The sequence below is a fragment of the Kickxella alabastrina genome (assembly GCF_025024165.1).
Source record: "Kickxella alabastrina strain RSA 675 chromosome Unknown BX661scaffold_33, whole genome shotgun sequence".
NCBI classification, from domain to species: Eukaryota; Fungi; Kickxellomycota; class Kickxellomycetes; order Kickxellales; family Kickxellaceae; genus Kickxella; species Kickxella alabastrina.
Window position 1 is genome coordinate 50,253 of NW_026251504.1, and position 14,070 is coordinate 64,322.

The following is a 14,070-nucleotide window of genomic DNA, read 5'->3' on the forward strand; positions in this document are numbered from 1 at the left end:
TGTATTTTATTTATTGTAAATGTTTATTCACAAGTTAATATATTATTCTTAAATGTCAATTTAATGCGCTTAAGCTAATCAACTATGTTGGTTTTGTTTTATTTCCAATGTTGCAAGGAATATTAGGAAATCTAGAAATGAGTGGCTGCTCAACTATGCCTATGTGAACTTCCATCAACCCCAAAAGTAAAGGATACTGTATGCTTTGCGACATAGCCGCCAACATGCTCAGACTGATCTTCCATAATCCTAAAATTGAGTCCGTGTTCCGACTCGTTCAGCGGGATTAGCTTCATCTTTATAAAAAATTGCTTTTTAATGACATTCTAACACTTTTTGTTGCTTAATAAATATTAGTTGATTGGGTCGACTGATCAACCATTGTTTATTGTTGTTGTTGTTGTTGATCTACCGGAGCTGAATGCAGCCAGGCATGATTACACCACATTGCTTATCCTTTTAGTCACATAGTAACACATATGATATAGTTGTTTTCTCTTACCTCCCCAGTGCATATCACCCATAGAATACATCTTATTTAATACATAGTAATATATTATTTTATATTCAGTATTATAGAATATACATATTGCAACAATAGAGTAAAATAAGAAACATGTTTGAATATGGACAGAGACCGCAGACCTTATCATTTTATAATAATTCAATATTATATAATATCAACTCGCCCAAAATAAAATACAATGCCTTTTGTTAAACAGACTAATAATGTGAAAGTGGATGTCAAGGTTGAGCGTTGCGAACCAAGTTTCCATCAACATGCCGATTGATAGGGCATAGATGGTACCATGTAGTGTCGTGCTCTATAAAAATGTGAGTCTAAATCGATATATTCAAGTCTTAAAAATTACTTACTAAACTGAAAAAAGGGGGCAGCGCTGTGTGGGAAGCGCTGTAAACATCATGGTGTTCCTTGATGTCAGCCAGCAATAACAGAAATGTGTATAGTGGCCATGAGGGCAATCTTGATTCTTGAAAAGGGAAGATAGTGGCTTGAAATGTGTGTTGGGTACCACAACCTAAACCTTATCTAAAACCTCTGAATACAGAATAGTTGTTGGAATATAGGAACGTTCTATGAATGTGTAGATAAACTATAAAGATGTAAAGTATATTTAATGAATAAGTGCTATGCACTGCGAGAGGTAAAGAGAAGAGAGCATATTGCTCTGGTCACTGTGTGACTTATTGTTTGTGTGGCCAAACAGCCAAGACTGGTTAATCAGTTGATCGGCATCAACCAATATGAAGGTAGTTTTATAGGTATTGTTGTTTTGCCCTTTTTATGACTGAGTCTTAGTGCTCACAAAGAAAAAGGCAACTGATGAGCATTGGGCTACAAAGAAAATCTGTGCCCAGCAATGTTGACCAGCTCTGTCAGCAGTGAATATTTTTTCTCAATCTGCCCTGCGAGCGGCCTTCTGCTTGTGGCCATGCTCTCCACATTGCTAAGCAGCGGAAAGCGCAAACCCCCAGCTGTGCCTACCCCCGAGCGCAAATCTGCATTGGTACAGTGTAAACAGCCTGGTCGGTTTAGACATTTCTTAAAAAAATGGAAAGAACAAAAAAATGCAACTGCCCAGCTCTCAGTTCACTGTAGCAGATTTCCAATGTGACAATTATTGTGCGGCTTGTCTTCAGCGATTAATCAAGGGATCATCAGCCTATCATTCATACGTCAATACTGGCAAAACATTGGCCATGTATAAATTGCTACGCAGCAGAATTGACAATATATGTCAATAATCCTAATAAGCCGCTGGTATCATCCAAAGGCCATTTCTATTGTATTCTGGTGTTTTCAAGTATCAAGAAGCCGCACTCGCCTCAAAATGGTATAAACACAAGACCGGCGGACCAAGTATCTAAATAAAAGAAAAATGAGTATTGAGTTTAATACTCATGTTTAAAAGTATAACTTAAAACAACAACCAATTTTTCTATGTTTTAGCATCCACATAAAACTTGACATTGTTTATTTTCCGTGGGCTTTGTGTCAATAAATGTTTTATTGTTGTTGTTTTTTGTAGTTTGTTTTAATTTAAAAAAGGCAAAAGCTGATGCAGCAATAGTGACATCACATGTTTTTCAATTTTTTGTTTATTTTTTAATACAACCAAGCCTCTATTGACAGCAAGAACTAATTTGTTTTCATGGCCTGCGTAACAAAGCTATAAAAATTGGTTTGTTTGTTTGTTTGTTTGTAAATTTGCAGCGAATAATTCAAGCCAAGTGCCGCTGATTTCTGACATCGGCACAATTTGGCTTTTTCCGAATTTTGCGCAAATATTTTCCAGTTAAACTGCCTACCAAAATTGTCGGGCCGAAAAAAGCATAAGTATGCCGTGGCTGTATGTTGTAAATTTGGGCTGTTTTGACAATATTTTTTCCTTCAAGTACTCAGTCGTGTAGCTATTCTAAAACATTATAAAATGTTTGACAAGTATTTTCCTTTTCTCCATATTTAATTTTTTTTACAAAATTTTGACAGCAGAGTCCCTCACAATTTTCCTATTTATTCTTTTTTTGTTTTTGTTTTTTGTTTTTTGGCACTCGCTTTCACTATGGCCACTCAGTTTCCCAAATTTTTCTTGAACGTTCCAGATGGCGACCTAAGGACCCAGGTTTGCCATGCAATGCTTTTCAAAAAATTAACCAGTTATTTTTATTCGACAAGCAAATGTTATATTGCTAAACCACTTCAAGCAGTAGGAAAAAAACACTGTCTTTACCACGACATTTGAAGACTACAGCCAATTTACTGTGTGCACTACCCAGGCCATCGAAAACTACTTTGCGTCGTACTTGGGAATCGCACACACTAGCGATATAAAAAAGGTAGCCCGCCAGTCTCAGATACGCAACCAAATTAGCGAGCTTTTGGAGCTGGCCATTAAGTTATACGAGAGTCCTGCAGATAAGCGCAATGATGCTGAGGATGAGTTTAAAATTTACGCCAAAGATTTTATTTACGCTCATCAAGCTATCATTTGTATCAATGGGGCTGAAACAAGCTATTTTAGAGGAGGAATTATTTACACTGATATCGCATTAGCGGTCACCATAAAAGCAATCGAGGGAATGCTTGCCACGCTTTCGCCGTTGTCTGTTAAAATCATTGGAAGAGAAGGGGCACCTAAAATTCACATACTTGTCAACAAAATATGCACTGATGTCAATTTTAAGGTATTCTTCAAAAAATTTGACATTTTTTTAAAGATACACTATCCTGCTAAAGTTCCCGAGCCTGCTGGCGCTGTGGAAACTGAATTTGCTACCAAGCTTGGGTGTGGGCCTTGAATCGAATAATGAAGGGGTTGGATTTGACAGCAGCGAAAGCGAGGAGTACAAGTTTTGACTTTTATTTTTATATAGTATATTTACGCCCACAAATTGAAATTAAAAATATTTTTCCTTGTGATAACGCAGCAAATTTAAATACAATACTATATTACTCAGTGTTGTAATTTGTGTGAGGCACTACTTGCCCAGTGTTAAAGGTGGGGTATTGATTTTTGGAGGTTTTTATTATCAATGGAATCAAAAGTAGAACTAGGGCCGGCCTCATCTTATATATGTATCTCATTTCCTTTATTGTGCACTTCACCAATTGTGCACTCCGTTGGTGAGAACTAGTTCTTCTGTAGACAGACTGGTGTCTTGGTATGTCAAGGCTATGCTCTTTGCATATGCATGTTCAAGCATATGCATTCTGGAAAGGAGAGGTATATTGTGGTGCCCAACACACATTTCAAGCCACTATCTTCCCTTTTCAAGAATCAAGATCGCCCTCATGGCCACTATACACATTTCTGTTATTGCTGGCTGACATCAAGGAACACCATGATGTTTACAGCGCTGCCCCCTTTTTCAGTTAAGTAAGTAATTTTTAAGACTTGAATATATCGGTTTAGACCCACATTTTTATAGAGCACGACATAGGTTAAATGCTAAGAATAAGAGGTTTAACGGCTTACTACATAATACAAATACAAATAAAAATGAACCTTTAGCTAATATTGACAATGAACCAACCTTTGTTTTTTATTTCTGGTGTGCCATCTTTTTTAAGTTATACTTACGAGTAAATACATTTTATTTTAAACTTGCCGTTGAATGAGACTGTTGAAAGCTATTTGCTTTGATTTTTTCGATTTGAAATCCATTGAATGCTATTGATATGTTGCATTGAAGAACAGGTTTTTTATTTGGTTGGTTGTTTGGGCACTATTGATACAGCAAGCTGTAATTGGAACACAGTTCACTATTTTTTTACCCCACACGTATCAACAAAATTTAGCCTGAAACAATACCTTTTTTGGTGATTGTGACGTGCACTGCATCAAATGAAAGTGTAGTAACTGAAATAAAAATTTTTACAACTGACTTCAAAAAAATGGTAAACAATACTGTTCTTTTTCTTTTGTTTTGTTTGTCGTCGTTTAAATTATTTCACCTTTTTTTATTCACCTTTATTATTTTTTATATTGTTACATTTTAATACAACTTTTTAATTCTAATTCAACAATTTTTATTTTTATTTTTGAAAATGGGCGCGGGTTGGGCAATTTCAGTGTTCCGTTCCTTTCTCAACTATGTTCTCCTCTTGCCCACTCTCCTAATATGCGTAGCACTAACGCTATTTCTCACCAACATATTCATCTCCTACTACTTCCAGCCATCACGCACAGGTAGCAGCAGCAACAGTCGTTCAGGAACCCACAAACAAACAATAACCCCGCCAGTAACCCGCATCCCACGGCTCCAATTCGCCAGCAAGCTGCCACGCGCCCTACTCACGTCAATTCTACCCTCAGAGTACACCAAGGACACTTGGGAGCCGCCCACCGTGCGTGAGCTCCAACAGGGCAGCCCACAGCTGGCACAAGGAGTCGGGGTTGTGCTGGACTTGGTTGTGCGGGATTTTGTCAGCAAATGGTTTGGAGAGATCTCAGCGGATCCGGGGTTTGCCAGGTGCGTCCTGGCGCAGATCTCCGCAGCCCTGGGGTGTTTGACCGAGAGAGTTATGGGTGCTGTGGATTTGGCAGAGTTCATTGTTGGCGGTGCATTGCCACTGTTCACCGCGCATCTGAAGGGCGAAGGCGCGCACCCGGCATTAAGTGGATCCACCACGGACAGTCAAGCAGAGGGCAGTGGTGGTGAGGACAGTGAGGAGGCGGTGAAACGCAGGGTGATGGCGCATATTCGGCGCACGGTGGACCTGGTATTACCCTTGGTGCTGCCGGCTGAGCAGCTGTACGCGCCGCACCGCGTCATTGTGCGCGAGCTCATGACTGGATCCCTGCTAACCCCGATCCTAATGATGTTGGCGGACCCGGATACCCTGAACCAGCTGGTAGACGGACAGTTGGAAAAAATGATCCGCGAACAGGACATGGTCAACGAGCTGCGCGGGGTGCTCGACCAGCAGCAACCGATCACCCATGGGTCCGAGGGGGATCCTGCAGACGCTCAGGACGACAACGTGCGGTCCTACGAGGAATTCATGGCGGTCATCGACCGCTGCCAAGATGTCTTTGAATTGGAGCGCATCAGCGAGGACATCCTGGCGCAAATCCGCAAGCGCCGCATCCTGATCATGGGCCAGAACAAAGACGACATAGTCCACGGAATGCGCGTCGGCGACATCATCGTGTATATTAACCGGTTGTACGTGGCTAAAAAAAAGGCCGAGCGTCGGATACAGATGCTCTCCACTGGAAGTCCCCTGCAGCCAGCGCAGCCGGCGCGCCCACCCGTGTCGGCTCCACTGTTGCCGCTGCCGTTGCCGTTGCAGATTCCAAGTGTGCCGGGCTCGTTGTCGCGGCGCACCGGCGGTGGATCGCGGGTGTCCGCCTACTACGAGCACCGCGATGATCCGACGAAACTCGGCCCGCCGCAATTCACACTCCGGGAGATCCTCACCAACAGCTCATCGCTTTCCGCCTTTGCCGAATACATGGATCTGATCGGCTGCCGGTTTCTCCTGGAGTTCTGGATCAATGTCGAGGGCGTCCGCCACCCACTTCCCGCCCTCCTCCCGCGGATCATTGCGTCGCTGTGGAAAACCTACTTCACCTTGCGCGTCGACGAACTGGTTGCAGCCACCACCGCCGGCACCGGCGGAGACCTTGTTGGCGAAGCAATATCGAGGGTGCAGAGGTTTTTGAAGCCCCGGAGACGCGCCCAGGGCGAAGTTGATCTGGACCTGGATGGGTTGACGGCGCAGGTGTGTTGGGAGGCTTTGGGGCTGATTTATTCGGTGCAGGAGGCGGTGTTTAAGTATATGGAGGGGAACTGCTTCGAGTCGTTTTTGAAAAGCAGGTTCTATTCGCGTGTGTTGAGGGAGTATTATGTGACCCCGAGGAGGGAGCACATCCAGGCGGCGTTGTTTGCCAAGGAGGGCGCGCTGGTTGAAGAGGAGGGGGAGGGGGAGGGGGAGGAAGAGCATGAGGCTGAGGCTGAGGTTCAAGATACAGTCGAGGCTGAAGCTACAGTCGATGCTGAGGCAGACACCACGACCTTGCCACCGCTTGCGACCCGCGCCAGCACCACCCCCAACAGCACCAGCAATAGCAACAGCAGCAGCAGAAGCCCAAGCATCCGCTCGCGGCATCCTCAGCGAAGCTCACTTTCCCGCAACAGCAGCATTCCTGGTGGACAGCAGTTTCTCCCACGGCGTACTTTTTCAGGCGGCTCCTCGGCATCCAGCATCCACACGCTCAGCTCAGTTCACTCTCCTCCTCCAATGCTGACTCATCCGACTCGGTGGGGGATGCGCGCAAAAATCGATGCGCCGCAGGTGTCGACTGCTACGGCGACGGCGGAGGCTACGTCGGTGTCGGTGGATGCGCTGGGGGGCGGGGGGCAGCGCGCTAGGTCGCTGGTGTATCTTGCGGAGGCGCTGGAGGCCAGGTCGACGCCGGTGGCGCGGGCGATGGCGGTGACGGCGGCTGGATCGGCGGCTGGATCGGCGGCTGGATCGGCGGCTGGATCGGTGGTTGAACCGACGGTTGAACTGACGATTGAGCCTTTCGCCGAGCCTGCAATTGAGCCTTTTGCCGAGCCTGTAATTGATCCTCCAATTGACCCGCCGGTCGTGCGGCGGCGCTCAGTGCGCGTGGACAGGATGGAGATGCGGCGGCTCAGCGCGTCACTGCAGGCAATCGGGCTGTCCACCGACGATCCGCTCTCTGCACCGCCGCAACCCCTCGGCGCCCACCGCGAAGACCACAATCCCGACTCCAGCGGCAGCTCCGACCCGTCCAGCTCCGGGTCCGAATCAGGCTCCGCATCCGGCGACGAGGCCGAGTCCCTCGTTCTCGCACGCGTCCTCACAACACCAACCCCAGGCGACCTTTTCCTCCCCCTGCACCTCTCCGCGCTCTCCCTATCAACCACACGCAAAACCCACCAGCTCTCCATCGTGCGCGCGCTCATGCGCCAGGCGCAACACCGCGGGCGCACAAACGAGCAGCGCGTGCTGGCCAAGTCGCACAATGACCTGCGCCGGGAGCTGCGCCGCGCCCGCGAGCAGCAGCGAATCTACGAGGCGGCGCTGCCGGACCACCAATTAGGCTCCAGCACGCGCGTGCACGTGCCGCGGGCGGTCATGCAGGCGGACCACGTAGTGTACCTTGTGGAAGTGCAGCAACCAGGGGGCGGACCGGGCGGCGGACCGGGCGGCGGACCAGGGGAGGGGGCCGAGCGGGTACGTGGCGGCCACGCGCCTACCGGATGGGTGGTTGGGCGGCGGTACCGCGAGTTCTTTGCGATGCATCAAGAGATCCGCGCTTGCGTGCCTGGCGTGCGTGCGGAGCTGCCTGCGCGCACGCCGCTCGGCCGGCTGCAGCAGCCGAATCGCGCGCGCACGGTGGAGCTGCGCCGGCTGGCGCTGGAGCGGTATTTGCAGGCGCTCTTGCGCGACCCGCGCGTGCACCTGTGCGGCCCGCTGCTGGCGTTTCTCTCGTCGGTACCGGCGCCCACGACAAATGGGGAAGGCAGGGATTTGGAGGCGGAGGATGAGGCCGAGGGGAATGATGGGTGGATGGCGCGGATCCACCGCACGGTGACCATGGATATTGAGGGCATACCGGGCGCTGCGTCGATGCTTGAGCTGATCGTGCAGGAGCTGGGCGCCCAGGTGGCGCTTCAGCAGCCGCACCTGTCTCAGCAGCAGCCGCACCCGTCTCAGCAGCAGCCGAACCTGCCTCAGCAGCCGCACCTGCCTCAGCCGCACCTGCCTCAGCCGCACCAGCCTCAGCCGCACCAGCCGCACCAGCCGCACGCTGCCTTCGTTGATCCGCTCAGCGACCTCTTCATGCAGGTCTTCGGCCTGACCAACCGCCGCAACTGGCTGCGGCGCCAGGCGATCTCGATTCTCCTGCGGCATATTTTCGGCGGCACGGTCGAGCGCCGCATCCGGGACATTCTCGGCCAAGCGACCGAAGACAAGAGACTCGCAGAGCTCCTGGACAATGTGCGCAGATCCCTGTGGGCGGATCTGCCCAAACGCAACAACGGCTTTGGCTTTGCCGCGTTTGCTGCGCCGCCGGCGGGGAAAAGGCCGAACGACATGAGGCGGGAGACGGCGGCGAGGGCGCGCGCTCGTGTGCTGGCGTATGTGCCGGGTGTCCTGGGGTCAATGGTTGGCCGGCGGAACGCTCGTGAGGGCGCGCGTACGCTGATTGATGCTGTGCAGGACCGTGGCCGCAATCTTGGGCTGGTCCTGCACGTGTTTGACCTGCTGGTCGCCACGATGTTTCCTGAAATAAAGTACCAAATGGATTAAGTTGATTTAATTGTTTTATTTCTAATTTGCTCACATGAAATACATTGTGTTGCGCAGGTTCTCGTGCACCTTGACCAAATAGTACTCTCTCTTCGCCTGCTGCCGCTTCAAGGCCTTGGCCGAGCCCGCTCCCGATGCCCGATTAAACCGCGGCAGCTCGTCAAACGCGTGGTTAAGCTGCAGGCGGCCCTTTCCAGTCAGCCTGTGCGCATAGTACAGCGAAGCCGGCATCGTTACCGGGCGCGTCGTAATGCCGTACGCGTAGCTCAAGTGGTACGTCAGCGTGCGCAACGCCTCGGGCTCCAGCTGACTGTCATCGTGCGCCACCACGTAGTATGTCGGCTTGCTGACGCCGTGCACGGACTGGTGCGACAAAAGAAAGAAGCTGAAGATGCCCGGATGGCAGACTCCAGCGGTGACCACGGTGCCTGGCGGGCAATTGGCCAGCACCCTCGCGCCGCCAGCCTCATCGCCAGCCTCCTCTGCCTCGCTGTCACCACCTGGTAGGAAGCGCGCGTGGTGCCGTTTGCGCGCCAAAATCAGCGTGATCTGCGGGCGGTACTGCGGATCCACCAGGGCGCAGCCGCGGTACATAGCCTGCAGCTCCAGCTGCTTCACCACAGCCATTTGCTTATCATTAACGCCATCGCGATAATAAATAATCCTCTCTGGTTTCCGCCCACCAGTCTCGCGGTAAAAAACACGCAGGGCGTGGCGCATCACCGTGTCGAAATTCTCTATATATTCGAGCTTCTCCGGCTGCTGCAATACAGTACCATGGAACCGGCCACCGCCAGCACAAAGGTCCATTGAGGCCACCACGGCGGCCACCGACATGCCACCTGCCTCTGTCGTATGGCTGACATCCGCAGAGATAATCATCGTTGGTACGCTATTGGGCTGATCGGAAAGAAGCGGTGTGTCCAGACGCGTGGTGGTACCGCCTAGTTTCAAGTTAATCTTGAGCGCGAGCATCCCGAGTAGCCGCGGCGTATGCGCACGCAACAAGTGGCTAGCCTGCAGACACTGAGTCTGCACGCCCAGCTGTGTATATGCCAGCCGCTTGACTTCGCCATAAAGCGCCGTCGACGTCGACGGCAGCACACAGAGGAGCAACTGACAAGGCACTTTGCCTCCAGCCGTGGTTGCTGCTAGGCTGATGGCCTGTTGCATGGCTTGTGCCAGGTTGGCTTGTGGCGCGCACCGGTGGATCGGCGGCCTGGGATTATGCACGGCAATCCCGAGCTCCGCACATACCTTGGTAAGCTGCGCAACGAGCTGCTGTGCCTGCGCCTGCGCCACCTGCGGTGCCAGCAAGAGTACCGCCCAGGAGTACAGCTGCCCGCCAGTGTACACCCCCAAGGCACCCCCATCCTTTCCTCCCTTTTGCTGCTGCTGCTGCTGCTGCTGTGGGCCGAGTGTCCAGCTTCGACCACTGCCCTGGATTCGCACTGGCCGACTATTCTGCGCCAAAAGCTTTGGTTCCTGGAGCTGCGTGGCCGGAAAGTGCGCCGGCTCCGTGTGGATTTTAATCCCCATATCGGCGACCCTCGATAACCCTTGATTCTGCGCCTTGTCACCCAGTTTTAGGAGCACCGCGCGCAACACCTGGACGCGCCACTGGGGCGGCATCACTGTTGCCCCCATAATTGCCCGCAGTGCGCCGCCCTCCAAGACACCAAGCCGCTGTCTATGCGCCAACCGACAGTGCACCAACGGTACCGTGGCGCCTGATGCCGTGACCACACAGGGAATTCCGGGATTCCCCGCGTCCAACCCGTATGTCTTCTGGTAATGCTCTGCGAGTGATTCCCCGTTGATAGTGCAGCTATGCATGGTGTTCCGGGTAAGCGAACGTACTTGTACTGGTTGGGTAGCTTCGGGAGTGAGCACACGGAGACCACGAATTGTTAGCTCAAACCCTGGCCACCACCCCCCACGCTGCTGGGTGAGGTCCTGGGCGGATCCGAGGAGCTGCTGGGCAAGCGCGTAGAGGTCCGGTTGGTTGCTGATAGGCGCGCCCCTGGTGCTGATATTGAGGTAAAGGTGGTTGCACCCGGGGCGCACAGTCAACCGGTGTATCCACCAGATATCGAACCCGCGGTCAGTTGCTATACTGTTGGATGGATCCACCTGGTGGCCGTCCAGGTCCTCGAATACACGCAGGCTGCTGCGCACTATACTGTCCAAGGCAAAAAGCATCCCTTGGATATACCCGTCTCCAACAACCTCGTCCCCCTTCTTTCCCTTGGTGTTGCTGTTGGCTTGCTGGCAGTGTTGCAGGAGCACTTTGCGCTCGTATGTGCGCAAGTGCCGAAGAATTACTCGGAAATCATGCCCGTCATGCGTAGCCGTACGTGCGAGTTCTGCCGTGCTGCTGTTTTTGTTTTCCATGATGGTCGGCCATTTTTTGTGCAGGTTTTTGGATGAATATGCATAATCGCTCGAGTCAAAAACCAGCAGAGTGTCCTTAAACGCCTTTTTGAAAATATCCTGCCGAAGATCTGTCTCCTTAACTTGCCGATTATCCGTTCCTGTGTCATTTGTTGTTTGGTTGGATTTGGCGTCGAGGTTTGTTATTTCTACTTTGTATACGTGGATATGCTTGCTGGTGAGCTCCAGTATTGCGTGGTTGGTCAGCACTGTTGTATCGCCTGTGTGAATATCGGCGGGTTGCTGAGGGTATACCGTAGATTCATCGTGTGACTCCATCGTGTTTATTTTCTTTAGTGGAAAGTAATAATGGAAAATAAAATAAAAAGGATTAAACAAAATTTTTTAAAAAAAACTGGAAAATATTGGTCAAGATATTTTAGGCACAAACGATTGAACCAATGGTTTTGTGATCTTGTGGGTTTAGTTCAATATTATCACCAGAGGTTTTTTATTCATATATCATATATATTGTGATATGGGCTGGTAGCCAGGTTGCAAATAAATCCCACGGAATGCAAGACATAATAGATATTTGGTTTTCTATTCAGCTATACTTTTTAAAGAAGAAAAAATTCCTTGTTTAGTTTTTTTTGCTCATGAAATTATTCTTTAGGGTTATTGGCTCAGACATGTCAAGTGGTAGTGCTCAAGTGCTTAAATGTGCTCCCACCCCCTCTTTTTGGAAAATAGGTTTTGAAATAAGTGACTGCCATATCACCAAAATTCAATGGACAATATAATAATAGTCAACAGTGGTCATATTTTTTTGCGTTGAGTAGATCTTAATTTTACCGATTATCAAATTAAATAGTGACTACATTAAGTTTCCCTAGTTAAGCTCATTGCCTTATAAAATATTTTTCTTAATGTTGATTTAGTGGCAAAACCAACACGGTTGCTTCTAATCTTTTTAAATTATGCCTTTGGATAAATGAGCAAATTTATTGATATTGAACTAAAAAAGTTTTTGTTTTCTTACTACACAACTTAAGAACATTTTTATGTATATGATATATATTCACTGCCTGCCACGACTGCGTTTGCAATAATAAAAAACCCATGTAGTCAATTTATTTTTAATATGACAGACCAATTATATCTGACAATATCAAAATATCTGTTCATAAAAAAGAAAAAGAACAAGACCTATCCGTAAATGCATTTTTGTCACTCTAGAATGCGCACAAATAAAATAAAAATAAACAGGGGTGCGCAACACATCATTAGATTAATTTTTATTATGTTCACATACAACATCACACTTTTCTCACCTTGCACGGAGAACAATAGTGTGCCACAACTCGACTTTACATAATGCACGCGGATTTAGTACTTTGCAATTATCATTATTTTTTGGTTGCAATTAGTAAAATCGTTCATTGATAAATATATCAAGTGGATGGTCTAAAAATTGCAATTAAATTTAACAAATTAAATGTTCAAAAGCAGTTCTTATACATAAAAATGGTTAATTTGGGGTTTTGTTAAATGAATTAAGAAATTAACATCACCGAAAAGCTAAAAATGAAACAACGTGCGAGCAGTAAAGCAGTGCGACAAACATTATAAAAAGCAGTGCCAAATCAGCACCCCGTAAAACATTAAAGCAGCGCAAAATACATCATAAGAAGCAGCGCCAAGAAAGTACAAAGGCAGCAGCAGAGCAGCATTAAGCAAGCACCAAGGCAAATAGAGCAATGTGGGCAATGCTGATAATTGTAAAAAAATATTTAATAGCTTAAAATAAAAACTATAAATAAATGCATATGTTGCATTATCAACAGTTTATATTATCAAACAATTATTCATCAAATTATTAGCCAGATTTTAACATATATTTACAATTGACACTAGCTATTTTTATGTAATAGGGGGTGTAAAAAGTACTAGTTATCTAGTGTTAGAAAAGTAGGGGTGATTTTATAAAGGGTTTTATTACTAATGTTTCTAAAATACTACTAGCGCTGGCCTCGTCTTATATATGTGCCTCGTCGTTTTTGTTGTGTACATTGCCAATTGTGCACTGTTGGCGAGAACTGGTTCTTCTGTGAGCAGACTGGTAGCTTGGCAAGTCAGTGTTGTGGTTTTCGTGTGTATGCACTCACGCGTGTGCATTGCAAAATGGGGAGTATATCTGGGCATCATTATCATGCCTCCCTAATTTACTCTTGGATAATCCAATTAGCACCTTATCAATTGGCATGCAGATGGAAACGTGTTTCATGATTCTCAACCTCAACATCCACTTCCATATCTTCGGTCTGTGCAACACTATTTACAATTCTGATTTATATATTAGATTTATATTAACTGACTATGGTTTCAAATTATAAAGCTAATTGTGAATATTCAACAGATTTTTATGATTATCTGTGCCAAGTTAATGCACCAACCACGTTTAACAAAGATAGTAAAATAATAATTCATGTTACATGCCATACTACAAAAAAAGAGCTTCAAAACAATTAAATCATATATAAAAAATAATTTAAATAATTTAGGTAAAAAGTTATAATAAGACAGAATTGGGTACAACTTTTAATAACAGTAATAACAATAATATAATAAATATTGAATCTGATGTTAGTGCACTTGGAATATGTTTTTAGAAGTTTAAATTTACACTTGATGAGTAAATTACTATGTAAATGCAGCAGGATTAACTACTGTTATCATCGATCCCCTTTTGGACAACTTATGCATTCAGCAAATTTTGAACACTGGTGGCATTAAACAGGAATACATTGTGCGCCGTCTTTGCCAGTCGCCTCTGTACGTTGATTTTTACAACAAACAACACGGCCATACTCGCTTGTCTCGAA

At 47.4% G+C, this 14,070-nt stretch overlaps 2 protein-coding genes across 2 annotated transcripts; one reads left to right on the forward strand and one right to left on the reverse strand.

Annotated features, from left to right (window-relative positions):
* Positions 1-4,458: 4,458 nt before the first annotated feature.
* On the forward strand, positions 4,459-8,812 carry BX661DRAFT_207715 (PXA domain-containing protein; the record flags this gene model as incomplete). The annotated part of the gene is made up of 2 exons (XM_051538670.1): positions 4,459-6,250; positions 7,184-8,812. Exons 1-2 carry the CDS (start codon positions 4,571-4,573, stop codon positions 8,810-8,812), a joined length of 3,309 nt encoding a protein of 1,102 aa, XP_051388841.1. The 5' UTR covers positions 4,459-4,570.
* BX661DRAFT_188739 (Piwi domain-containing protein) lies at positions 8,798-11,689 on the reverse strand. The gene has a single exon (XM_051537472.1). It carries the CDS (start codon positions 11,522-11,524, stop codon positions 8,843-8,845), a length of 2,682 nt encoding a protein of 893 aa, XP_051388842.1. The 5' UTR covers positions 11,525-11,689; the 3' UTR covers positions 8,798-8,842.
* Positions 11,690-14,070: the final 2,381 nt, after the last annotated feature.